This window comes from Mandrillus leucophaeus, unplaced genomic scaffold (assembly GCF_000951045.1).
Source record: "Mandrillus leucophaeus isolate KB7577 unplaced genomic scaffold, Mleu.le_1.0 Scaffold916, whole genome shotgun sequence".
NCBI lineage: Eukaryota > Metazoa > Chordata > Mammalia > Primates > Cercopithecidae > Mandrillus > Mandrillus leucophaeus.
Genome location: NW_012109986.1, coordinates 1,395,794 through 1,423,754, shown reverse-complemented (window position 1 = coordinate 1,423,754; position 27,961 = coordinate 1,395,794). Strand labels below are relative to the sequence as shown.

Sequence of the window (27,961 nt, the reverse complement as noted above, 5' to 3'; positions counted from 1 at the left end):
TAGTCAACAAAAATTACTTAATGAGTAGTGTATTGTTTTTGCATATAAGGAGAGAATACAGTGGTGTATAAGACATAAATTTTACCCACAAAGAGCTTATAGTATAAGGTAAAGAACACACAAAATAATTATGACATAAGGAAGAAAGGGTTAAACTAAGAATTGTGTAAAGTACTTTACATGATTTATTTCTATTAACATTCCTGTGTGATAGCACTGCTATCATCTCCATTTTACATATAAGAAAATGAGACTGAGGGTTGGAGTGATTTAGAGGTCATACAACCAGTAAATGAGAGATAGGATTCAAATCTGGTGATCTGATTCCAAAGTCAGGGTATTTGTTATATATGTTGCCTCCTACCAAGAAAGGGACAGAAAAAAATTCTAGACATTCACAGAACAATCATGATTTCCAGCCTATTTTTGGTGGGGGAGTGAGCAGTTGGAATAGAATGACAGCAGTGACATCTGTAGTGAGGTGTGATGGATGGGTAGAATTTGGACAGGTCGGGGTCTGGGAGAACATAGTGAGCAAGGGGAATAGTTTGGGCAAATACACAGTTGCAGGCATAAATGAGCAGTAAATAAGTCTGGCCAGAGATTAGGGTGTGTAAGGGAAAGCAGTGTGAGATGAAACTGAAAAATCATACATATCCTTGAATGTCAGACTTTGTAGGTTAAGGAATCAAAGATTAGAGCTCAGAAATAATAATGCAGAGCAGTGGGTTTTACCCTTTTTCTGGGTCACACATTCTCCTGAGAAGATGGATAGATATAAGGATTTTTTTTTTCTAGAAAAGTTCACCTATACATTTGTTCATCCTGATTATATAATAAATGAATAATTCATATTTTCAAGAAAAATTAATTTTTTTCATTTGTCTTCCTCTATCTAAAGATTTTTCTGCATCTGCATTTATTGCTGTTTTTCAGCAGTTTCTGGAAATATACCTTTCCTCTTGTTTGAGGTAGTTACCCTGTCTATCTGTGCTACTAGGCCTACCCTCCCCTGCCGCCTCTGCTCTCTTATTTCTATCTCCTTTCTTCCCTTCTTTGTTAAGCTCTAGGTATCAGTTTCCATCTCTTAGTTCCTCACTCCTATTCTCTCCTTTAATTTCAGTCCAACCTCTACTTGGGCCAAGTTATTTGGGAAATACTCATTAATTAGTAAGTTAAAAGCTTGGAAAAGTCCATCAATTAAAAAATTCTGCAACTTTTTCTTGTTTGTTTTTTTTGTGATGGAGTCTCACTGTGTTGCCCAGGCTGGAGTGCAGCGGTGCCATCTCACAGTAACCTCTGCCTCCCAGGCTCAAGGGATCTTCCCACCTCAGCCTCCTGAGTACCTGGGACCACAGACTCGCACCACCACACCTGGCTAATTTAAAAAAATTTTTCGTAGAGATGGGGTTTCGCCATGTTGCCCGGGCTGGTCTTGAACTCCTGAGCTCAAGCGATCCTCCCACCTCACCCTCCAAAAGTGCTGGGATTATAGGTATGAGCCACCGCACCTGGCCTGCAACTTATTTTTAAACTCATAAATTTCCAAACACATTTAACTATAGAGTTTCTTTTTTCTCACTAGCATCTTTCAAAAGACCTGTGTTACAAGGAACATTAGTTTGAAAAGTGCTGAGCCAGAGTTCCTGACTCCTAAGCATAGGAATCTTTCCTTTTCTCTTACCACTTTACTTCCTGCTTGGTATCCTGTTATGGGTTCTCCTTCAGTGGCTGCCCTTTAAACCTTGTGCCACAGGGCATCTGATTTTGGCCTACTACTTCTCTATTTTCTCACTTCCCTTAGGTGATCTTACTGGTTTCCATTATGAACTCCATGCCCACCTTGGCTCTCAAATTTCAAACTTCTATTCTTTTGAAAATTTTGGAGGCCCAACAGGTCAAGCATCTTCATCTCCCACCCACAGAAGACCTTGCATCTGCACATTTCCACACACAGTTAATAGCTTCTAAACCACCTCTCCTCTCAGGCCTGATTCCCCTCATTCTTACTGCCTGCACTAGTCAGTTATTACAGTCCTCCACAAATTACCTTCTAATTTTTTTTTTTTTGGTAGCTGTCCCATTCTCCCCTTTCCTGCCTGCCGTCAACTTAGTTGAGGCTCTCATCACTGCTGCTTTGGAAAAGAGCCTCCTGTCAAGCTCTTACCTTAAGTCTGGGCATCCTAAAAACATATTCTACACAAGGGCCAGAGTGATTTTTTAAAAAAAATTCATCACTGTCATGCTTAAAATCTTTCACAGTCTCACTGTGGCCTTCAGGAAAAAATCAAGATTCCTTATGGCACATAAAGTTCCCTCCCTGAGCTTGTCAGTTTCAGCCCTGCCTCATGCGTTTTACCTAAGTAATTTAGAACTATTGTAGTTTCATACAGAAGTTAATGTTTTAGCATACATTTCCCGCCTTCTGCAACAACTCTCTAAATACTTCTAAATGTTTAACTTATTTTTCAAGACTCAAGAAAGGAAATACCCATTCTAATAAATGCTTTCCAGAATCCATGTTATTCTAGGACCATTTATTGTGTTGTAATGGTTTCCTTTCTATATTTAGGTTAACTATTTTTTTTTCATTATCTCTTCTCCTGTATAACTTCCTGGAGGGCAGAATTTTGATCATATGTGTCTTTTTACTCCAAGAACCCACCATTATGTCTCACATAGAGTTGATATTCAATACTTATATTTGTTTTGGTGGGATAACCACATTCACCTGAGTGGTTTGGATCTGGCATCAGAGAATAAGAGTCCAACAAGTCCTTCCGGGTCTTGTCCTTATTTTGTGTGATTCTTGATATTTTCTATTCTAATCTTCTATTCTAAGAGAAAACAATTGACTTGTTTTTATTGGACTGATGACTTGAACTGGTAGAGCATATTCTACTGGAATAACTATTTGTAAATTAATTGCCATGTAAATACTTGTCCTTAGAGCTAATTGTTTAAGTATTTCTATAGCTGCTATTCTGGCTCTGCAACATCAAGTTATGGAAATAAACTAATTAAATAAAATATTTTCAGTATGCAGAAAGACTTCTTGATCCTTCTGTATAGCACTGCTCTAACTGTAGTGGCAAAATCACTTTGTAAACTTACGTTTGAGTAAGTGGCAAAGTCTTTCAGAGAGAGGACCAGGACACACTTAGGTATGGCAGTGACAAGGTAATGAAGAGCTCACTCTTCCTCCTCTCCAAGTTGCTAACATCCATAATTTGGTACTAGGAAAATTGTTTTGTTATCTCGCATTTTCCCTCAAATGTGATCTAATAAGATGACCCATATATTTTCTCAGTAGGTGATCAATATCCTCATTCACATGCTTAAAACAATGATGAAAACTTAGTCACCTCCATATAGAAAAATATGGTCTCCTGGTAAGTTAGTTATTTATTGCCCTATTCTCCAGATTGGTAGAGAGTATGACTATAAATTTGTAGAGGAATTAGTTTATGATAAATTCTCCATACAGAGAAAAAAGTGGAAAATCAAAATGGGTTTCAACTATTACACTGTATTAAGAAAGAACAGATCTTATGAGTATGGTTTGTGAAACACCTGACCATAAAAAGGGTAGCTTTTATTTTTAAAATTAACAAAAAATGCAAATTATATATGATTTATGGTTGATGTCTACTATTGTGCAAATATGTTTGTTTGTCCCCTCCAAAACCCAGGTTGAAATTGAACCCTCAATGTGGCAGTATTGAGAAGTGGTGCCTTTAAGATGTGACTGGGTCATTAGGGCCCTGTCCTCATGAGTGAATTAATCCTTTTGTGGATTAATGAATTAATAGGTTATCATGGGAGTAGAACTCGTTGACTTTATAAGAAGAAAAAGAGAGACCTGAGATAGCATGTGAGTTCCCTTGGCCCCTCACATGTGATAACCCTCACATGTGATGCCAGGTGTGGCCTCAGGACTCTGCAGAGAGTCCCTACCAGCAAGAAGGCCCGCACCACATGCAGCCCCTTGACCTTGCACTTTTCAGTCTCCATGACTATATAAAATAAGTTTCTTTTCTTATAAATTATCCAGTTTCAGGTATCCTTTTATAAACAACAGAAAATGAACTAAGATAATGTCTAATAAGCATGGTTGAATTGTGTCTTTTTATTACATTTTTAATTTATACAGTTTGGTTATCAGGGATGTTGTTACAGTTAAGAGTACCTTAGAGTGTTTCATAGATGACAGAATCACGGTTGAAGGGGAACATAGGTTTATGGAAATAAAAGAAATATGGATTACAGTAAAATGTTTGCACACTCTAAAAGGACCTGTAGACTTTTTGAAAATAATGAAAAGAGGCAAAAAGGCTCAATATTCAAGATGAAGCTTTTATTTACTTTTATAACACCTTAACTGATTTAAAAATTAAGTTAGAAATTTAAATACTTTAGCTTTTATAAGAAATAGGCATGTATTAATGTTGTCTCTAAGAGCATTGTGAATTCTGTGTTTGAAGCTGAATGTGAATCCTTTGGGTATACTATTTATGACTGGGAAAGCAACTTCCTCATTCAAAGAGAGAAAAAAGACTCATAAAGACTCATAGGGCTTTTTCAACATCAAATAGCTTTCACTAAACAACATTTTGATGAGTTAAGTGTGAGTGAGTCAGGGACATATGGATTAAATTTCCCTTGAAATACACATGGGTTTAAAAATTAAGGGGAAAATCCTGAGCAAAACGCATTTTAGAGAATTTAGAATGTTTAAGAGATATTTTTCCCCTAAATACAAGTATCAGGTTGAATAACTTCTAGTTAGATTCTGTAACTAAAATGAAATAAAAATAAATATGGAGGAACCTTTAAAAAATACTAGTTTTGTTGGATACAGAATGTTACATTCACCATATCAGCACTGCAATGCACAGAGTTAGGCTTAAGCAGATTAATTTGAGTCTATCTGCACCGAACATGCTCTCTCCCATAGTACGTATTCAAGTCAACAGTTACAACAAAATTTTCTGTGCTACTGGCTTAGACTCTTATTCTTTTTTAAAGAACATATTCTTAGACAAACTCTTAGCTTTCAGAATTCTGTAGTTTATTTTAATTATGTTTTCCCAGAATCTTGAGTTCTTTCTTCTCATATGCTGTATATTTTTGTTTTATTCTCCTTTCTAGCTCAGTTTGTAGGAAACATTCAATTTATATATAAACAACTTTGCCTCTGGTATCTGGATATTCGAAGTTAGGACACCGAAGGTCTAACTGTCAAGCTGATCATTTCAACTGTCTACTTTAATTTCTTAGGGAATATACATTATCTGCCATAACTTCCTGGTTATTTGAGTTACCCAGAGGTAGTGGTAGCAGAGCTAATTCTCTTGATGACTTTTTTTTCTGTCACAATCTGAGTTAGTAGATATTCAAAAGATGTTAATGGGTAAGTAAATAGGCAAGTGAATGTAGTCAAAAAGACATTTAGGGAGGTAGAAATGGTCAGCCTTAAGAAAAAGTCGACATAATGCCCCCTCTTCCACCTGCCAGCCCTGTTTTCACCACTGGATACCTGATTTTGTTTTGATCAAGTAGAACAACAGCTATAGAATATGTATACAACCTAACCCAGTTTACAAGAAGAAAAACAGCTTGAAAATACATTGCCCTCTAAAAATCAGGGAAGGTACAACCGGGAACTGTCATGCGCAACAAAGTGGGTCATGAAGGAGATGACTGGCACTTCAGAGAGCCTTTTAATAGATCTCCTCCTTACTTCCGTGTTTTTCTCATTCTTAATTTACATAATCACTTTTCTGAATTTTGGATTCTTGGTAAGTGTGTGTGTGTGTAAAGAAATGCAAACCTACCATTATGAAAAACACAAATTAAAAATAAATTCAACTCTTACATTTGAATACTTCTTCCCTGTGTTGCTATCTCTCTGTACTAACTACTTTAAAAAAAAAAACAAAGTAGCATTACAATCCATTGGATATAGAACACCTTTTCTATTTGCTAAATTTTTTTTTTACAGTAACAGTACTTGTGGTATTTTGAGGTTATAAATTGGAACTTACAGAAACATTTAGTTAAAATGACACGTTTACCAGAAGCGGAAATACAATAAAGATTAGCTTAACTTTAGGTGTTCCTACCCTGGAGAATTCAAGTGACGGCTGAATTGAAATTCAGCTTTTGGTATAATTAACTTATACCAAAAAACAAAAGACAAAACAAAACTTATTATGAGCTATTGAAATGATTTGAATAATTCAGTTAGTATGAGCAGACAGTCTGATAATTTGAGCCCCCAAATATTTATTTCAACAGATCATAAGTTTTGGTTTGTCTTTTGTTTTTTGATATAAACTAATTCAATAATTATCTCAGCTTTCCAGTTTACCTACATAATATTTTTAAGTGGGAACCTTTGAGGGCAAATAATTGTGTTAGGAGATTTCTTCACAGTTCAAAGCTACACAGTATATGAATGCTGTCTTTAAGGGATCTAGTCTAAAAGGACAGAGAAAACATGGAAGAACATCTACAATGCAAGGCTTTATGTGGTATGTGTCTTAAGAATGATACAATCAATATGTTGTGGGGTGGCTAGAATAAAGTAAGACAGATAATAACATGTCTTGGTGAGGATATGGAGAAATCGAAACCCTCACATGCTGATGATGAGAATTCAGAATGGCGCAGCCTCTTTGGTAAATAGCCTAAAAGTTAAATGTGGATTTATTATTTGACCCACTAATTCCCCTCCTATGAATATACCTAAGATAGATGAAAACATATGTCCACATGAAATCTTGTAAAATGTTTACAGCAGAATTATTCATAGTAGTGAAAAGGTGGAAACAACTTGAATGTCCATCAACTAATGAACTGATATATAAAATGTGGTGTATCCATATAATGGAATAAGTGCCATAAAAAGGACTACATGTGGCCGGGTACGGTGGCTCATGCCTGTGATCCCAGCACTCTGGGAGGCCGAGGCAGGTGGATCACGGGGTCAGGAGATTGAGACCATCCGGCTAACACGGTGAAAACCTATCTCTACTAAAAATACAAAAAAATTAGCTGGGCGTTGTGGCAGGTGCCTGTAGTCCCAGCTTCTCAGGAGGCTGAGACAGGAGAATGCCGTGAACCCAGGAGGCAGAGCTTGCAGTGCGTCAAGATCATGTGCCACTGTACTCCAGCCTGGGCAACAGAGTGAGACTCCATCTCAAAAAAAAAAAAAAAAAAAAGAAGGACTACATGACAAAATATGGAAAGGGCTTGATGACACCATGCTAAGTGAAAGAAGGCAGCCATTAAAGACTATCTATGATTCCATTGATATAAATGTCCAGAATAAGCAAATCTATAGAGACAGAAAGTAGATTAGTGGTTGTCCAGGACTGCAAAGGAGGGAACAGGAAAATTGGTGAAGAAAGGCAAATGGTAACAAGGTTTCTATCTGGAGTGATGAAATATTTTAAAATTGATTTTGGTAACAGTTGCATAACCTTGTGAATGAATATACTAAAAAATCACTAAATTGTACAATGTAAAAGGGTCAATTATATGATATGTGAACTATATCTCAATAATGCTACTTCCAAAAAAATGCTAACAAAAATATTATGGAGATGATATGATTGGCCAGTGAATATTTCGTCAGTGTTTTAAATGGGTCTAAAAATGCGTAGGGTTTTTAACAGGAGGAGATGGGAGAGGAAGTGGAACAGAGAAATAGAAGGATATTTCAGGTGAAGAAGTTTGGACATTAGTTTGGGCCTATATATATATATATCACCTAATAACAATATATGTATATGTTGCTATTAGTAATAGCATATATATATGCAAACAAAAAATAAAATTATTACAATTTACAGAACTGATCATAAAGCATAAAGAATCATCATTGTCATTAACTCAGAATTCCCTAACTTAGTAAAATTACTAACTTTTGGAAGAAACAATAAGGAACCCATATAAATTCCAATTCCATTATGTAAACTATTTCTATTGTCACTCAGCATATGTGACAGAACTACCATTCTAAAAGAAATGAAATACATTTCATTGGTGGGATGTCATTTTTTCAATTTAGTTAAATCCTTCACTTATCAATTTATATAAATTTGAGTTAATCTTGAATTTCAGTTACTCAATAGTTATTTGAAGAAACAACTTGCTAACATTCAAATTAAAATAGGTAATCAAGATTTTATATTAAAATTCATTGAATTATACCAATTTCAATGTTTTCAGTAAAAACGTAAATTGAAATCTTTAGTCACATATGGGATTTAGGTACTAATTCACTTTGGCGAATCACTACAAACTAAAAATGCAATTAAAGTAAATTAAGTTAGGTTTTATTAATATAATAATTACTTTATTGATTGGCATATGTCTATATTATAATAATATTAGCCATTTGCTACAGTAATACATAATAAATTGGGTAATTAGTAGTCACACACATTTAACTTGCCTCTTGAGATGAACAGCTTGGGAAGAAAGGGAACTAAAAGTGAAACAGAAAATTGTATGACATTTAAAGCTATAGAATTTTGTGGAACATTTTGTCTTTATTACAACTAGAAAACTCCAAACAAAATGGAGAAAACATAAGAAAAGGTCAACATTTAAGTATAATTGTACTAAAAGCAGTCTATTTATCATATTGTTTTTAACTTACCAGATTGATTTGGAGCACACATAGACTATCTATAAGCAAAACTAAAATGAATTATTATACATATTCATATACTTCCAATGTAATGGAACCAGTGTAAAAACTGAGTTATAAACAGATGTCATTTTTACATAATTTTAGAAGAATCTTTAATGAGATATACCTACACACACACTCACACACACATATTGAAATATACTATTTGGTAAATTTTAGTTTAAACCATATACTATGTATTTGTAAGGAAATACATTATTTTGCATACTTCTTAACGTTATGCAAGTTACTTAATCTCTTGACCTGTTTATCTTTATTTCTAAAATTGGTGGTAATCATTTCTACCTTATTGGGTTGTTGTTTAGATTAAGTGGGTTACTGCCCACAAATCTGTCTGAACACCTATCCTAACCCTAGGCCTAACTCTTTTTTATTTAGAAAAGCTCACCATATCCATTTGTCAATATTTTCAGCTATAAGGAAAATAGTTTTAAAAACATGAAAATGTAAATGTACTCAAGAGTAACTGCTATTAAACAGTTCTCAACAGGCAGAAAATACAGACTTTCCTTTCACAGAAAATGTTAAATCTATAATAGCAGCATCATTTATATACAGAAAAAAGCTGGTTTTGATGTCTGGCTCCTAGCACTTCATGCAGGCTATTCTTCTTTCTCTCTCTCTCTCTCTCTTTTTTTTTTTTAATAAACAGAAATTGATCCTACCTTTTGAATTAAAAAAAGAAAAGAATTAATCTTAACTAAATTAGTACTTTTCTCTAAGTTTTCTGTACTAATTAGCATACTTTCTTCTATTTGAATTTAACTTATTATTACATAATGGCAAATCATAATGCATATCTGCTTATCTGTATGCCTATGTCAGCAAAACAGAGTTTTATAAATAACAGGAAATTGTAGTATGCTAATCAGCAGATTTAGGTTTACCTTTACAATTATAAAAATGATGTATTCTTTCATATCTATTCTAAAAATCTAAGAACTCTAATTACTTTTATATATGTGAAAGTATATTTCTTATACTAATAATACGCAAGCCATTTCATTAAGTTGTCATGAAAAGATAAACCTGTAATTTTTATCTCAGAGACTGAAATAGGCACTTTTTACTTTATGTATTTCTGAGATAGCAAATAAATATGAGATTATATTAATGTTACACACACATTTTAGGATTTCTTGGGTTTGTGTTTTTTATTTTTATGTTGATTTATTTATTTATTTTGAGGTGGAGTTTCGCTCTGTCGCCCAGGCTGGAGTGCAGTGGCCGGATCTCCGCTCACTGCAAGCTCCACCTCCCAGGTTCACGCCATTTTCCTGCCTCAGCCTCCCGAGTAGCTGGGACTACAGGCGCCTACCACCACGCCTGGCTAGTTTTTTGTATTTTTAGTAGAGATGGGGTTTCACGGTGTTAGCCAGGATGGTCTCGATCTCCTGACCCTGTGATCCGCCCAGGCTGGCCTCCCAAAGAGCTGGGAATAAAGGCGTGAGCCACTGCGCCTGGCCTGGGTTTTAATTTGGATTTAAGTCTCCTTTAAGGGTGACATTTTCTTTAGGCAGTGTAGCTCTGTCAGGCTACTTAGAATGACATGTTATGAGTAAGACAGACATTATTATTAAACAAATTTTAATTTCTGCAACAGAGATAACCATGATTTGGACAATAATTTCTTAGGGCAAAAACAGTTATGTATTGATGTAACTGCATCTTTAACTAATAGCTGATTTCTTAAACTTAAGAATTCTGGCTTGTAATAAAGTTCTAAAAGTGAATTTTATGTAACCTTATAACTATTATGTTAGTCTAGATTAATAGGCTTCAGCATTTACAAAATGAATCTATTCTTATAAAATATGCAGAATATTTCTGTGGCCCTTCATAAAACATCCATCCCTTACTTCTTTTCCACGGCATTCAAGGTTCAGAGTATATTTGTGGACTGCTGTTTTTAAAATGAACTCTACAGAGTAGGCAGAGGATCCATACTTTAGGACAGCTGTAACACACAAGGATCCTGCTAGAAGAGTATGAGTTAGGACCAGGTATATTATAGATAGGAACAGGTGTGCTCAATGACAAATCCGTTGAAAGAAATTAGAGGAGTCTTGATTCAGTGAATTGGTCAGGAGTCATATAATTTGATTTTAAATAGTTTATTTCAAGCATATTTTCACTGTTCTTTAGGTGTTTGAACTTAACTTTTTTGGGGGCTTTTTTCTTATAAACATAAATTAATATTAATAATTAGCTACCATTAAAGAAGAGAAATATATAAAGGTTATTAGTCTTCGTTGAATTGTGCCACTGGCATTACTGGGCAGTCTTACAATAAATTTCAAGGGACTATGTAAATCTGTATTAACTAATTATCTTCAGTAGGAACAAAGGACCAGGGAGTCAATCTGAACTGTACAATTATTAAACATCTCTGCTAGCATATATGAATAGGAAAGACAAAACATAAAATAACAAGGGTCAGAAATAACATTTGTGAATTTTCTATATTCTTTAAGATGAAGAATGAGACCAGCAGAAAAGAAAACACATCTGGGGGCAAACAGAATCAATGACCTTCATTAGCTTAAATTTCCAAATGGCCTCAGATAAAAATCTCTGAGCTACTAAAACAAACCACGAAAACAACAAAACCAAAACTTGAACATTTACTTAAGAATTTGAGGCAAACATTTGGTCATAGACTTAAGAGTACATTTAAATCAAAAAAAAAATAGTTATTATAATACAGAAATGTTAATAATATAGAAATATCTAGGAACTAGCATTAGAGTAAACTTATTAAATATTTTCTTTCTTAATCTAGAAGATGGAGAATAATGTGCTATCTCCAGTTTACAATTAACAGTAACATCTTCTCTTTGAAGATGAAAAGAGAACTCTTTCAACCAGTAGAAATAAATCACTAGAGACTTTCATAAAGCCATGCCAGATAATTTTCAGTTCCTTGCAACAAGTGTGATTTTGTGTCAAGAATTATAAATATAAGTCCACCTCTCTATTGCCACCTGCCACCTCAACCTTGTGTGGGCTGCAAGTATAGAACTAAGACTCAGCTACTTTTTGAGACACTGAAGCAGGAGTTTTTAAGGTGAGGTTGGGGATATAATTCCATGGACTGATTTTCAGGGGTCAGTGATCACTATAACATTGTGTACAGAACTGTATGTGCCTCTTCATGAAGCCATTTGCTTTCACCAGATTCTCAAAGTGGCTTAAAACCCAAAAAAGGTTATGGGTGAATACGCTAAGATATCCATACCCCATCTGGTCACTGTAGAATCACATCCAGAATTGATCTCAGACATATATCACAACAAGATAAAACTGAGGCAGTAGGGGAAAGAATATCTGCTGGTGGCTTAGGAATATGAGGCTACAGGAGTGGAGAGAGACATTCTTTAGCGTGACAAATGGGAGGAAATGGCAAATTCAATTGGCACCTGGGTGAAGGACCTATTGGCTCTTAAGAGTGTTGGAGACACATGTAAATCAATGAGCCTGTCATCCTGTCCCACTTCCCAATTATAATATAGGCACTTAGATGTGAATAACTGATACTATTATTATTTCTTCTGTATAAAAAGTTGCTCTTCATTACCTAGAAATTTGATGATATTCATTTATTGCCAGTAACATACACATTACTTTGGGGTCTTGTCTTCAATATTAGAAATGAGATAAAGTAACTTTTTAATATTCGTGTGATTGAGCATTGTTACAACCACTGGCACTCATTCATTTACTAGGAGACAGATTTTGAATTCAGTAGCTTTGTGTTCATTTACAACAAATAGGAAAAACATATTTTAAAATTTACCTGCAAGGTTGTCGATTTCTTTCTCCTGTAGCAGACTCACTGCATCATCGTCTCCTTCCAGCATAAGTTCTGTCTCTGCATTCTGGTTCACTATTGCTTGACTTCTGAATGTTTTCTTTGACTTTACTACATCTTCTTCCGTGCCTAATCACAACGAAAATATAATAATTTAGGTTATTATGATTGTTTCTGCTTATAGTAGGTATTATAAATAATTGATTGCTTTATGATAATTATATGCTGCGTTTACATATTACTTTACAATTATAGAACATTGTAACCTTCTTTACCTTGTTTGGTTTCCTGTGAGAAACATGGGGTGTGAGGAGCTGTAATCACTGACCCTTATTTTAAAGATGAGGAAACTACATGCATTTTGGAGGAACCCAGCAATTGCTAATGTTAGAGAAAATAACTCTACCACGACTTAGGATTGGAAGATCCATGTCTTAGGGCTCTAAGATCAGTGTATGTTGCACAAAAGTCTGTACTTCACCCCAAATTTATTTTCTTAAAATCACACTATTTTACATAATCACACTTTGTCTAAATTAGCTAATCAATTGCTAATTAGCTAATTAGCAGATCATTTTTGAAAGTGGATGAGATAGATATGCAGAAAACAAAAAACCATTCACATGTGAGGGGAAAAATGATTATCATTGGAAAGTTACAGGAAGGCGGAGTTAGAAATGATGGAGACATAAAAGCTTCTTCATAGTATCTATTTCTTTAGCAATTAGTGAAATAAATACTGGTTTTTCTGAAATGATAGCCTTATTTTGCTATATATAACAACACAAAAAGCTGGCCGGGCGCAGTGGCTCACGCCTGTAATCCCAGCACTTTGGGAGGCCGAGGGGGGTGGATCACGAGGTCAGGAGATGGGGACCATCCTGGCTAACACGGTGAAACCCTGTCTCTACTGAAAATGCAAAAAATTAGTCAGGCGTGGCGGTGGGCCCCTGTAGTCCCAGCTACTTGGGAGGCTGAGGCAGGAGAAAGGCGTGAACCCGGGAGGCGGAGCTTGCAGTGAGCTGAGATCGCACCACTGCAAGACTCCGTCTCAAAAAACAAACAAACACACAAAAAGCCAAAACCAAAACACATGAAAATAAGCAGAAAAACTGAAATATTGTAAATATTGCAAGATTTGACCTGGCATTAATGTATAAGTTAGAAATGAATGCATCTGAATCCCTCAAGAATTTGACTGCTTAACAATTATTTTCATAGTTACATTCAGACACCTGCTTTGGCAGGTGACAATTAATATAAAATTATCTGAACTGAAAGCACCTTTATAAACGCATACACCACCCACACCCACACAAACACCACACACATGAAATACTTTTATATCACTTGAAGCTGAAATTCCATTTAGAAGAAAGCATTGTAATTTACTGTATTCTGTATCAGGATATAGTCTTCAAGGAGCAGCATTAACTAGGAAAACGTCTTCGTATCTCATTTGGTGTGGTGGATATATTCCTGGAAATGGGAGCCTTATAAATCAGTCCTATACGGTGTCGTATTATATTTTTAGGGGACATTACGGTGTTGAAACATAGACAATGGCTCTCCAAATGATGTCATGCCTTTGGTCGAAAGTTTACAATACTTTTGGTCAATTCACCCAGGCCCATACCATAGAACTTCCAACAGTCCATTACTGCCTACTGATATTTGCTCAACCATTGTGCTGTTGTTGTTTGAGACAGGGTCTTATTCTGTCACCCAGGCTGGAGTACAGCGGCATGATCGCAGCTCACTGCAGCATCGACCTCCCAAGCTCAAGCAATCATTCTACCTCAGCTTCCTGAGTAGGTGGGACCACAGACGCATACCACAATGCCTGGCTACTTTTGTTTTTGGTAGAGATGGGCTCTTACTATATTCTCAGGCTGGGCTTGAACTCCTGGACTCAAGTGATCCTCCCACCTTGGCCTCCCAAAGTGCCAGGATTATATGCATAAGCCACTGTGCCCAGCCTCAACCATTTTCTTGCAACTACATCTGGCTGTCATACAACTTGCACTGTAAAATAGTTAGCTTTTTTCCTTTTTCTCTTTGCATTTTGCATACTTCTTTTTCTCAGTGAATATAGGCCAATTCTGTTTGCTAAAATATGAAAAAATTGACTCAAAGGCCACCAGAGTAAAAACACATGTTGAGGAACATAGTCACATCACAATACCATTACAGAGTGTCACTGGCTGAGAGGTATAGTCTGTCATCCTAGCTCCTACTGGATAACCACATTTACAGCACATGGTTAATACATACCATAAATGTATAAAGTAATAGATTGTTAAATATATATTTTGATAAATACTTCAAAGACAAATAGTATTACAAATCAATGCTACATTGGAGGGGAGGGGAATTAAATGGGTTCCATGTGTATTGTTCTTTCACTGGCCCACAGATAATTATTATTTCTGGAATAAAAGATTGGGGATAGATCACTGAATGCTTCAGAACCTTATCTTAATTCTATTTGATTTTTGGTGATATAAAGCCAGCAAAAGAGTAATCTTCTGAGGGTAGCTATCTTTATAACTTGTTTGCTTCCTGGGCAAACAGAAATACAGAGCTTGCATCATTTGAGAACAAAAGAGGCAAATCCAATGACTAATAATTCAGAAATCTCTCCTGAGGTCTTCTTAGCTGTATTTCTGGACTTTGCCTGAGTACTATTAACTGAACATTTCTCTTACTGAGCTAATTGTCTCTTGCTCCTTCTCCTCCTCGTATTTTGGCCAACCATGTACTTTAGCAGAAACCTAGGAATTCATCCTGCATGGTGACTGCCACGGCCCTACTTCAGGCCATCACTGTTTTGGGTCTAGAGGGTGTCAACAGTTGCCTTACTCACACCACCTTCCATACTTTTGTCAGAGTGATTTTTATAAAACACAAATAAGTTGAGGATATTTTCCTATTAAAATTATTCATTAACTCCTCCCAATCAAGTATACCTAAAGCAAGACTTAGACTGCAGGATAAAATCCAAACTTCTTAGCATGGCTTACCAAGGCCTTTTATCCTCTCATTACCAGTTCTGTGTTTTCACCACACCCTCCTCAGCAATATTGGACCACTTACAGCTTCCAAAATATGTCATGCTTTCACATACCTCTTTACCCATGCTAATGTTATTCCCTCTGCAGGGTATGTTACTACCTTTCCTCCTTGGCCTGGCTAATTGCTACTTGCCCTTCAAAACTCACTTGCTTCAGCTGTCTTTCCTAACAAACCCTACCGCACATTCACAGCTTACACACAATTCAACTGCACTGTATAGGTGTTACCTATTATGTGTCTGTCCTCTCCACTAGGCTGTAGTCCCATTTCTGTAGCTTCAGTGCCTGGCGCCCAGCAGTTGTGCCACAAACATGTGCTGAACTGAAGTTCAAGTTCACCCCACCACCCTATTCCCTTCTCTGATTTCTTAAGAGCCCTTGTGTGCTCTTTCCCTTATGCTTCCACCATACCTCTTGAACCCTGCTACTGCAGAATTTACAGGTATTGCAACTGCTTGCTTATTTATCTCCACAAAAGCCTCCAAGTTCCTTCATGCCTGGAAACATGTTTTTGTCTTGGTATTCTCAGTACTTAGCACGCTGCCTAGCACAGAGCAAACCCTTAAAAATCCTGAATAAATGTATAAACTCAGACATTACAGTTACCCTTGCCTATTTCAAAAGTCTGAAGTTCCCAGGATATCTTGGAGTCTCAGTGAGTTGCCTTTAGTTTGTGGCAAGCTGGAGAATCTATGTATTTACAGGAAAAAGAACTTGTTTTTTTTACAATAAAGTCAAAAAAGCCTTTTAAGTGTGAGTAATCTAATAAAGCAAGTTTTTCCTTATATAAAAATCAGGGGCAATCTTTGTCAGTAAAAAAAGCTTTATATTACTTTTGTATTACCAAAATAAATATTTACCAATGAAGAAAATGTAGTAGAAGAAAGGTGAGCTCTGAAATGTATATCAAGCTTTCAATTTTATCCCCTCTGGTTTTAAAGTAGTAAAACAATCATGACTTTAAAAGATATATAGTAAACTAATCCATATCAACACACTAAGCTTATCATCCTTGTTCAAGTGTTATCAGTTTGCAGCTCAGCAAACTTCCTGATTTTATGGTACTGCACCAAACATTTATCTAAATTAAAGTGTATGAGATCTAAAGGTGCTTTTCAATCACAATATCCTTTATGAATTAGAGTTTCATTCATCAAAATTACAGGCAAAAAGAGGTAAGGTCTCAAAGGGCTGTCTCATTACAAGGCTTGTAAACACTGTCCTTAGGAAGAATTGGTTTAACACCCAACAAATCAAAATCTGATTGGGAAGATAATTTATTTGAGATCATCTATCTTCAGAAGACTGTTGGACCGAGTGCACTTTTTGGCCTCTTTAGCCATTCATCAAGAAATTAACAAGCGAATACCACAAACTACCAGAACGCCTTGGATCTGAAAATGTATACTATGTGTAAAGCTGGGTAGGATAGACATATATATGTGCTATGGCCTATGAAAACATTAAAATACCAAAAAATTTAAAAGTTTAAGGAGAAAAAATGCCACTGAATTATAGCTCAAGGAAGCTAAATCCAAAATCATACTTATGTTATTTTCTATATCATGTGACAACACATGAAAGCACTCTATAGACTGACTTCTGAGTAAATATATAGATATAAAGCTCTGTATATGAAAATGTTATGTAATACAGAATATTGCATTGCACAAATCTAAAGTTCCTTTTTCATAAAATTTCTATTAATAACCAAGAATCCATGTGAAAAAAGGTATATTTTAAAGGTGAAGTAACAGCAGAACTAAAATGTTTCTAGTATTGTTACTATATTCCAGTATTATTGTTACTCTTATTGCGATATTTTAAATTACCATTTTAAAGTTTTATTGTTATTTTAAATAAGCATAAGTTAAAATGCAGAAATGACAAACTGGAGACATTAGCTCCTCTTAACGATATCAAAGAATATGTCTACCTGGAATGGCCACACGATCAAGGCAAAGCAATTAGTTCATGTGCTCTTTATGTTCTTTTCTATCGATAAAAATAAACAATTAATGTAAAGAAAAATATAGTATTTTATTTCTGTTTAAGAATTCCTCCTATAATCAACTCTAAAACATCTATACTAATAAAGAAAAAAGTAATTAACAACAATAGGTTAGCTATAAATCATATGTGTGGCTAATACACATAAAAAAGAGATATAACCCCATAATAAGCCAGTTTTAGTGTAGACTCAGCTTTTCACCAGCTTATGCTATTATTATTTATATTGACTGTGGAACTATGGTGTTTTCATTTATTGAAAAGTTTTATATAGGTATATTTATGGGTATTTATATACACTTATATACATAGTATATATACATAGTATATATATAGTTATATATAGATGTATTTATTGAAAAGTTATATATAGGTATATTTACATAGGTATATAGAGGTGTATATGTATATCTATCTAATATATATCAACCATGGAATAATACATTTTCAATGTTATTTTATTTGTATCATTTAAACATATGGTCTAAAGCTCATGATCTAGCCTCTGCTTATTTAACCTCACTATTTTACTGATTTGGCTTCTTTGCACTTCATATTCTCTAAAAGCTGAATGTTTTTGTCTGTATACATGCCACGTTGTCTCAAATCTTTAAGTCCGACGTATGTAATTTCTTTTACATAAAATCTCTTACGTGCCTTTTCCTTCAGGATTCAGTCAGGTTGATTATTTCCATCTCTGTATAACATTTGTATCTTAGAAAGAAGTCATCATATCTTATCATTGTTCATTTTTGGAGTGTTTTTAGTTTAGGGATTCTCTACTGGACTTTAATTTCACTTGTCAAAATGGTACTAAATGTTTGTTGAGTAAATGAAAACACATAAACACAATTTACATATTAGTCATTTTACATGCACATTACTTGTTACTTTTCATGTGCTTTACAGTTTCCTCATAAGTGGGAGAGTTGGACTATTTGATTTGCCATTCGTAAGTTATTGTTCCCCACCAATATCCATTAGAAACATATTTAAAAAATTTAGACCAACCTCTTAATTTCAGTTTCCAAATTTGCAGAAGAGTAATATTAAGTATTTTCCACATTTTCTTTCACAGGATCATTGCAAAGTTAAAATGAGACAATGGAAATGTGTGGAGATTGTTTACATAGTATGCTTTCAAAAATGTTTATTAAATTTTTGATAACATAAAACAAGAGGGTAAAAAGCATACTGAGTACATAATTAAAACTGAAAAGGAACATAGTTAATGCTGTATTGCTTATAATAGTTTTGCATAAGATTTATGTAAAGAGGGGAAAAGAAAAGCTGGCTTATCTGAGGATTAAAAAACTCAAGATAAAGCATGAATCTATGGTCTTGGCACAATACCTATCCAACATCAGGTATTCAACAAGTGATAGTTTTCTTTCCTTCAGTTGGAGTTAATATTCTTCCTTCCAGCATGCTGTTATAACAGTGTTTGTATTAATTAAAGCATGAATGAGCCTTCAGCGCTTCCACTAGATTGGATGCTCCCTGAAGACAGGAAGGATAGCATGAAGTACAAGTGTTATGAAGTAACACCTTTGGAAATTGAATGTAGTATAAATAGCTTACATTTTAAATGTAATGTATGTTTTCCATAACTATTTTATTCATTTAAAGATATTATTAAATAAAATTACATAAAGCACCAATGTATTTGACATGTACTTTTAATTTTGCATACAGATATTTAATAATATAAATATGTTTAGCATCTTGGACACTTGAAGGAAAAGAACTGCTTTCTCCAGAAGAGATAATGCATTTAATATAGGCTTCCTTTCATCTTTGGAAAAAGATCTTTGGGAGGACACTGGCAAAACTGAAATCTGGTCTAATTTTATTTTTACCTAAAGGTATTATCAGGTAATTCTGTTTCTAAACACTCAGAAATCAGTTGGACAGGATGGCATTCCTTATCAGAGAAGAAATTATTTTCATTATACACCATTTCTCAATTTTTTTTTTAGCTTGTTCAATGTATTTTGACAAAGTCTACCACTCTTTTAGTAGGAAGAAATGTTGCAATTCATTTCCAAACCTAAATACTTTTTAAAGTGCATTAATTACATGAATACTTCAGGAAATTTTAAAGCTTACTTTTTTCTCATTAAAAATTAAGTCTGAGCAACAAATACCTTTTCAGACTAGTGCTTTTAGTAACTCTATATGATGTTATTTAATTTCCACTAAAAGGAAAAAGATTTAAGATGAATCTACCTCTCAGAAAATTACACTAGATATGACATAATCTTGTGCAACAATATGTATGAATCAATCTATTACTGAGAAGTTTACAATTTTGAACATTTCAAAAAAACCTGAAAGAATGCTTTTTCTTATACTGAGGAACCTAGTGTTCAAAAACATTTTATGCTTGCCTTAGTTTATCTGTGAGATAAAAGTGATACACACTAGAACAGTCTACTGTAACAATCATTTACTAATAAGTAAATATTTTTCTTTGTAAATCATCTAAATTCAAATTTTAATTTTGTGTTTCACTTTATAACATATAGTGTATCCCTCCTTAAGAAAAAAATTATGATAATAGGAAAGATCACTTTTCTAATGAAGATTAAGGACAAAAAATTAAATCATCTTCTTTTAAAACACTATTTTTTTTTAAAAAAAGAAAGGAAAACAGACTTTTCAATAGAAAAATCCCAATGGCAAAAATTGTTAGTGATACTGAATAAAAACACTAAATTAGAATGACCAGAAATCTCAAGCATTTTCTCACTCTTTTATACCTGATACTGAGTCAGAAGCCTCACTTTATCAATATAAAATTATTTTATGAAAGTATTCCTACACATGAAATAGACTGTTTCTATTTGTTGTTCCAAACACATTTTAAGTAAAAATCTGAGTATTTACTAAGCAAATTTAATAAATACAGATATAAAGTCTGGATAGTTCAACCATCCAATTCCTTCTTTCTTAGTTGTGGATATTTTAGTTTGAATGAGTTGGATCTAACCATGATTCCCAATTCCATTTAATTTTGTTTACAGAGAATATACTGAATAATCCAAAATAGATATTATCTATACCACTATAAAATTAAAAACCTAAGACACCAGCTTCAAATTTATAATAAACTTGGTTCAAAAATGCTATTCCTTACATGGACCAATAATTCATGACACTTATGGTCCATTTTAGCACACGACTATATTACATAAAAGTCAGAGTACAGCATCTTATGTATTTTTACCAAAAAGGAACTTGTACAGACTTTTATTTTAAACTAGATATAAATATTACATCTTTAGGTAGGCTATGTTTTGAAAAGCTGGGGGAAAACAGTTCAGTGGTATAGTAAATGTGCAGCATTAGCAATCTGGGAATTAACACATGGAAATTATCCCAAGTGTTAAATTTGTATTCAGATTAGTTATGCTTGTAAACAATTTATTGGAATTTAAGAAAGAAGAGAAGAAAATGGCTACCTAACACCAACAGTTATTGCTCACTGGAAAAGGACATCAAGGACACTTGCAAGCAAAAGAATTGGATCAATATTAACTTGATTTTCATTTCATGCTTCCCCAACTCCAGTAAGCTGACAATATACTCTGATTATGTGAACTGCCTCAGAGTAACACAGAAAAGGTTATTAGAGCAAGAGGTGGAAATGGAATGCACTTTTTATATTGACAGGCCTGCTAATAGAGTATACTGATTTTCAAAGACATGCAATGCATTTTTACAATTTGGTTCTGACAGCAAAAACGGAATTTCATTTTATTCCTAATTTAAAATATTCATAGGTAAGCAATATTTTTTAGAGCAGACCAACAAATGGGAAATTCATAAACAGCATTTTTAAACAGAAAAATGCAATTAAAAAAGTACAAGAAAATATTATTGAATTTAAGTGAAGCACTATATAAGTATGAAATGTTAACTTAATAATCTTAATGGAGTCAACGTAGAAAACAGCATTCTATGCTTTTTAAAGAAAATTTGATAAACCATATTTTAAGAATATACATGATGGTAAACGCAGACTCTCTCCACATTTTAGACTGGATATTACTTGGTAGGATTTTGATTAGCCATGAAGTTAAGATTTTTAATTATTTAAAATGGGATTTCATTATATTAAAAATCACAGGGCACATTTTACTTGTGAAAAAACATAATAAAACATATAGAAAACCTGGGTCATTTTGGAACTCTCTAAATATCATAAAGAGCAGAGATGATGCATTATTCATCTTTGTGACTATATGAGTACATTGCTTAGCGTTTGGTCCCTATGATAAAATACACACAGAAAAAGACTAACATGAAATAAATACATGGAAATGATAAAGACAGCTATCTTTACATGGATGTCTTCTTTAAATGTTTTTGGCTTTTTTTTTTTTTTTTTTTGGTATTTCCTATAACGAGCATATGTTTTTCTGAAAGAAAGCAAGAAAAGGAGGGAGGCAGGGAGGGAGGCACAAAGGAAAGGAACCTGTATCATGTACCAAGACGGGTAGATGGCTGGTGAGCAACAGAATGTGAGTTAGAAAGTTTGGCAACCATTAGAATGAAAGAAAAGATTAACTGGACAACTTGAGAGTGGGCTGCGAGGGTGGGGAGACTTTCCTGCACAGTAAGTGACATTACCTCAGGAATGATGCTTAGTGTCTTCTTCTTTTTTTTTTTTTTTCACATCTAGCATTCCTTGTTTACTAGAGTTTTAAACTTTTTCCATTTCACGTATTTTCAAGTAGGAGACAAGTTTATTTTTCCATCTTGCAGATAGCCTATGCACTAAGACAATATTCTCAGTTTTTGATCTCAATCCAATTATTGAGTGATTTTTGTATCCCTCTGGCACATTTAGTAAATGTCAATTCCCTATTTGATCATTGTGATGGAGCAGCAATTTTTGTGAAGGTGGCCTGGGTCATGAAGGTAGGGGAAGGAGCGAGCAAGAAGTCAAAGAATTAAGATGGCATTAATGACAACATGGCCTTCATTTGGGATATGGCATATCCCAAACATAATGGCTTTGATAGGTCATGCAAGTTAGCATTTATATTATATTTTAATTACATTATGCTAAAAATGAATGGTGGTTTTGCTCTACACAGCATTAACAACCAGAAATCAGATTACTAGAGATTAGAATTTTCAATGAAGAATTTACGATAAGAATTTTAAAAATGTGAGGGAGAAAATCATGTTTGTATAGACAATTTAAGGAAAATAAACAGAGACAATAAATACGGGCTGGTTTTCCATGAGAGGCTTGGTGTCTTCTTTTAAGGCTATCACAAAGTCCAATGTGGACAATTCACTTTAAAAGTGTGAGATGGTGGAAAATGGGGGCAGGAGACTTTTGAGACAGGTAAGCAATTGGCCCAGAGACATGGAAGAAAGAGATTTTAAGTCTCTTTAATTATTAAAAAATGAAATATCTAAGTGATGGTGCTGATACAGATGATCTAAAAGCACTTTTTAAAACACCAAAATATTTAAAAATATTTTCCTAAATGGCACAGAATACATATCCTGAGAATGATACTAAGTTAATCTGTTCTGATGTATCTTTACAGACAATAGGTTATAAGTGTCAACCAAATACTAGCAGGTAAACTTTACAGCAGGGAAATGTTCAGTAATGCCCTTACAGTTAAGGAAATTCCAAATGCATTTACTACAACACACTGTAGAGTAAGAGACTGGTATTTGGGTTGAGTTAGCTTTATCTATCACTTATTATTTAGCACGTCACCTAATTTCTATGGTTTGTCATTTTCCAAATAAAAATCATTTAATGACAATCCCCTTCACAGCAGGGCCACCACTGTGTTTCAGCCTCATCTTCACACCATTTCCCCACACTATCCTGTGTTCCATTATTCAGTACCATTTTCCATTCCTTGAATACATTATGTTGTATTATGTGGTCCCTTTTTCCACAATGCCACTCTCCCACTCATTGGCTTGGGAAGACTTCCATTCATCCTTTCGACTCCAGCTAAAATATATTTCTTCAGTTAGGCAACCCTCTTTACTGAGCTCCCATAACATTTTTAATATACTTAGATTGAAATATTATAATTGTATATTGTAATCACTTATAAATGCGATTGTGTGTACACTTTACCAAAAATTAGTCTACAAGAAGCAAGATTTTGAAAAATGATCTAAATTAGTTCCATGCCAGTCAGTAATTTGGAAATACCATCCTTCTAGACCTATTTTATAGAAAATCCATCCTTCAATGTTGTTACCCAAAGTGATGAACGGCATGGTTAAAATCTGTTTGTATACCTTAAAATTAATCAATTATCGGGCTGGGCGTGGTAGCCGATGCCTGTAATCCCAGCACTTTGGGAGGCCAAGGCGGGTGGATCACCTAAGGTTAAGAGTTCGAGACTAGCCTGGCCAACATGGTGAAACCCCATCTCTACTAAAAATACAAGAATTAGCTGGGCATGGTGGCGCATGCCTGTAATTGCAGCTACTCAGGAGGCTGAGGTGGGAGAATCACTTGAACCTGGGAGGCAGAGGTTGCAGTAAGCCAAGATCGTACCATTGTACTCCAGCCTGGGCAACAAGAGTGAAACTCCATCTCAAAAAAAAAAAAAAAAAAAAAGAGGAAAAAAATCAATTATCAATTAAATAAAAAATAGCAACTGAGTAATAAGCACAAAGAATTGTATTAATGTGAATGTTCCAAATGGAACTGATAGAAGTTCAAATGGTTTATCCTCAAATGGTTTTTGTTTTATCTAGGAATATGAAACATCTAAAATAAAAATACTTTCTGAAACCTTTACAAAGTGACTTGTCATCAAATGCCAAATATTAAGGCCATTCAAAGGAGTAAGGGTCCTTTGTCTCCATGCCATGATAATTTCTGTTATCATCTCTGCCTTTACTCCCCTGATAACCTGGTAAATTCATAATCTTGAGGCAATTCATAAGCCTATACTTGTTTGAAGCCTACTCCAACCAGACTCAGTAAGTTACTGTCTCTCCCTGTGCCCCTTTAGGAACTACTACATGCCTCTATGACAAATGTTTATTTTCTTTATTCCTTTCCACTGGACTAGGGTTATTCAAACTTTGGTACAATCGATATTTTGGGATGGAATTTTGCTGTTGTCGTTGTGGGGAGCTCTCCCGTATGTGGTAGGGTATTTTAGGCAGCATTCCTGGTGTCTACCAATTAGATGCCAGCAGTGCACTCCTACCCCCACCCCTGTTGAGAATCACTACACTAAACCATGTGCTGTTAGATGGAAGAAACTGATTGTCTCAATCTCCAAATCCAGCATCTAGCATGTGCATAGTATGTAGAAGTTATTCAATAAATGCTTTTAAATTAATAAAGTTACTCAAGTCCTCTGAATCTGTATAAAGTCTACAAGCTGAACCTTCGACAGAAAACTAAGTGGCTTGTTAGAACATTTATTTATATGAAAAATGCTATATAATACCTGTAAAATGTATTTTGTAAGAATATTTTGTAACTTAGCCTTTATATAACCCATTTAAATTATTTTAAGAGACTGTAAAAACTATTGGTGAAGACAAGGCTATGATACTAAAATACGACACTACACCAAAAAGAGCTGACAGACACTTCCTGCATGTCTTTCCCTCTCTCTTTTTAAAAATTTACATCATGGACTTTCAATAAACGATTTAAACCGTAATCAGATTACCTATTTCATTCCAAACAAGGAGATCCAATTAATAATACACAAACCAAAATGGAGTTTTCAATGAACAACAATGAAGATGTTTACTAGCGTCTCTACATAATAGAACCAATAGGTTATTAGGTTTTAAAAAATCAAGTCATCTCTCTCACATGTAATAAGAACTATAAAGTCTTTGAAAAATGTAGTCAGATTACTTGATAGCTTCTTTCTCAACAATTGTATAGCCGTCTTAGCATTTTTCTATTCTCACTGCCTTTCTTATTCTTGATGACTGAAAGTAGCACATTACAGTGGCCATGCATATACCATCAAAACTAATTTAATTCCAGATTCATTACAGAGCTGCTTTTTATTCATCAAGGTCATATCCTGATGGCTTCACAAGCTTAGATAAATCAGGTGTTAAGCAGACACATCTCTGAGGAACATAAGAATGTTCTCATTTGCAGTTCTCAGCATATCTTATTATTTATTGCCAAAGAAATGACTGATTAACTTTGTCATTTTCGCTCCATGTTTTTTTTTCCTCAGGCTGAAGCAGACTACTCTCTTCTATGATGTCTGATCAGACCTATTTAAGATGATGTCTTTGATCACAGACATGGAGGCACTTGTAATCTTAGTTTTTGATGAAATATTGTTCCACTGTAATTTTATGAAAGGGCAACAGAGGCCTAAATAATAATTGACAGTCAACAAAGACAATCAAACTTATTAAGATTTTGTAGCATTCTTCGACAACTACAATATTGACATGCTAGCAATGCACCAGAATTTGACTAGTCTAAGTTTTATTCTAATATATAAACAATATACAAAACCCTCCTTTTTCAACCATTTCCCTATTAGCTAATTTGCTCAAAAGAAAAAGAATTCTGCAGATCAGAAGATGAGTTTATGAGTTTTAAAATATTTTCCTTATACTGTTCCATTGCTATGGTCTGTAAAACTCATGGTAATCAATTAAATTTTCACTTGTATGAGATTTTACTATTAGAAAACACCTAAATAACACGTTAAATACATGCAAAATTAGAACACTAACCATCAGGGAAAAAATTACATGCCTCTAGGTTTTCATTAATCACATTCCAACACCAGAGGCTGAAAGTATATCAAATCACACAAAGTCTTTTGCACATGACAACCTCATAAATTATTCAACTCATTAGTATTACTAAAAAAGCATGAAAAACTCCATCAGTATAAAGGATATTTTCCAACTGAAAAAGGTCAACCAAGTTTTAATAATGAAATTGAAGGGAAAGCTTTTCAAAGTAAATATGAAATAAAATTATTATCCATTATTTCCTTGAAATTACATCCAATTCTGATTGCTCATTTAAAAGACAGCATTGCCAATGTATTATTAATATATATGAGGCACCAAATAAATTGCCTGAAAATAACGTCACGAAATCCAAATGAAGGGTAAATGTTCCTTCCCATCACATGAAAATTTAACTATAATTTAAAATGTTTAGTTGAATTTAGGATATTAGAAAAAATCAAATGACTCAAGATATTTTTATTAAAACATGAAGTCTGCAAAATCAGTTTCACTTCTATTACACTAATAAAGGCTTATATTCTTGAACCACCGTATACTTACTACATTAATAGATAAGACGAAATCTATGCCAAATCCCAGGGATTGCGTTCATGGTCATGTAAAAATTTCCTAAGTAATTTAAGATTGTTCTCCCAGTGTATACAACATGTTGAAAATTCTGAAAACTTTGATACCTAATTCAAATACTTCTAGACATTCTGAAAGTTCCATCTATAAAATGTTCTTTTGTTCCTAAAATCTTTTCTTGTTGCTACCAGGTAATCAATATAAAACTTTTTGACCAAAGTGTTCAGCAGAAATTCTACACAGTTAGCACTTAACTTTCACAGTAGAATTTAACAATAGGGAAATTGAAATAGTGTCATTATTTAACATAGAGGAAGAGATCAGTTGAATTTCAACTTATTCTAGTAGCTTAGTCAGAATTTGCAGGTTTGTGCTATAAATATACTCTTAATCTCCACCTATGCAACTCCAAAACATTAAATCATTTTGGATGTTAGTCTATATACTGCTAGACTTCAAAATACTTAAACACATTTAAATGTTTAATGACAGACAGAATATTCAGACATCAGGCTATTTTTTTTAATATGCTTTATGTTCGAGGGTACATGTGCACAACGTGTAGGTTTGTTACATATGTATACATGTGCCATGTTGGTGTGCTGCACCCACTAACTCATCATTTACATTAGGTATATCTCCTAATGCTGTCCCTGACCTCTCCCCGCATCCCATAACAGGCCCCAGTGTGTGAAGTTCCCCTTCCTGTGTCCAAGTGTTCCCATTGTTCAATTCCCACCTATGAGTGAGAACATGTGGTGTTTGGTTTTCTGTTCTTGCGATAGTTTGCTGAGAATGATGGTTTCCAGCTGCATCTGTGTCCCTACAAAGGACATGAACTCTTCCTTTTTTATCGCTGCATAGTATTCCATGGTGTATATGTGCCACATTTTCTTCATCCAGTCTGTCACTGATGGACATTTGGGTTGGTTCCAAGTCTTTGCTATTGTGAATAGTGCCACAATAAACATACGTGTGCATGTGTCTTTATAGCAGCATGATTTATAATCC

The 27,961-nt window shown here is 34.3% G+C and overlaps 1 protein-coding gene across 1 annotated transcript in view; it reads right to left on the bottom strand.

Moving 5' to 3' along the window:
* The window catches only part of NBEA (neurobeachin), a gene marked incomplete at its 3' end in the record, with an annotated part of 753,742 nt that overhangs the window by 201,632 nt on the left and 524,149 nt on the right, over positions 1 to 27,961 (bottom strand). Inside the window, exon 40 of the mRNA XM_011969865.1 lies at positions 12,522 to 12,665. Within this exon, the coding sequence (XP_011825255.1) occupies positions 12,522 to 12,665 (144 nt within the window). The remainder of the gene's footprint in view (positions 1 to 12,521; positions 12,666 to 27,961) is intronic.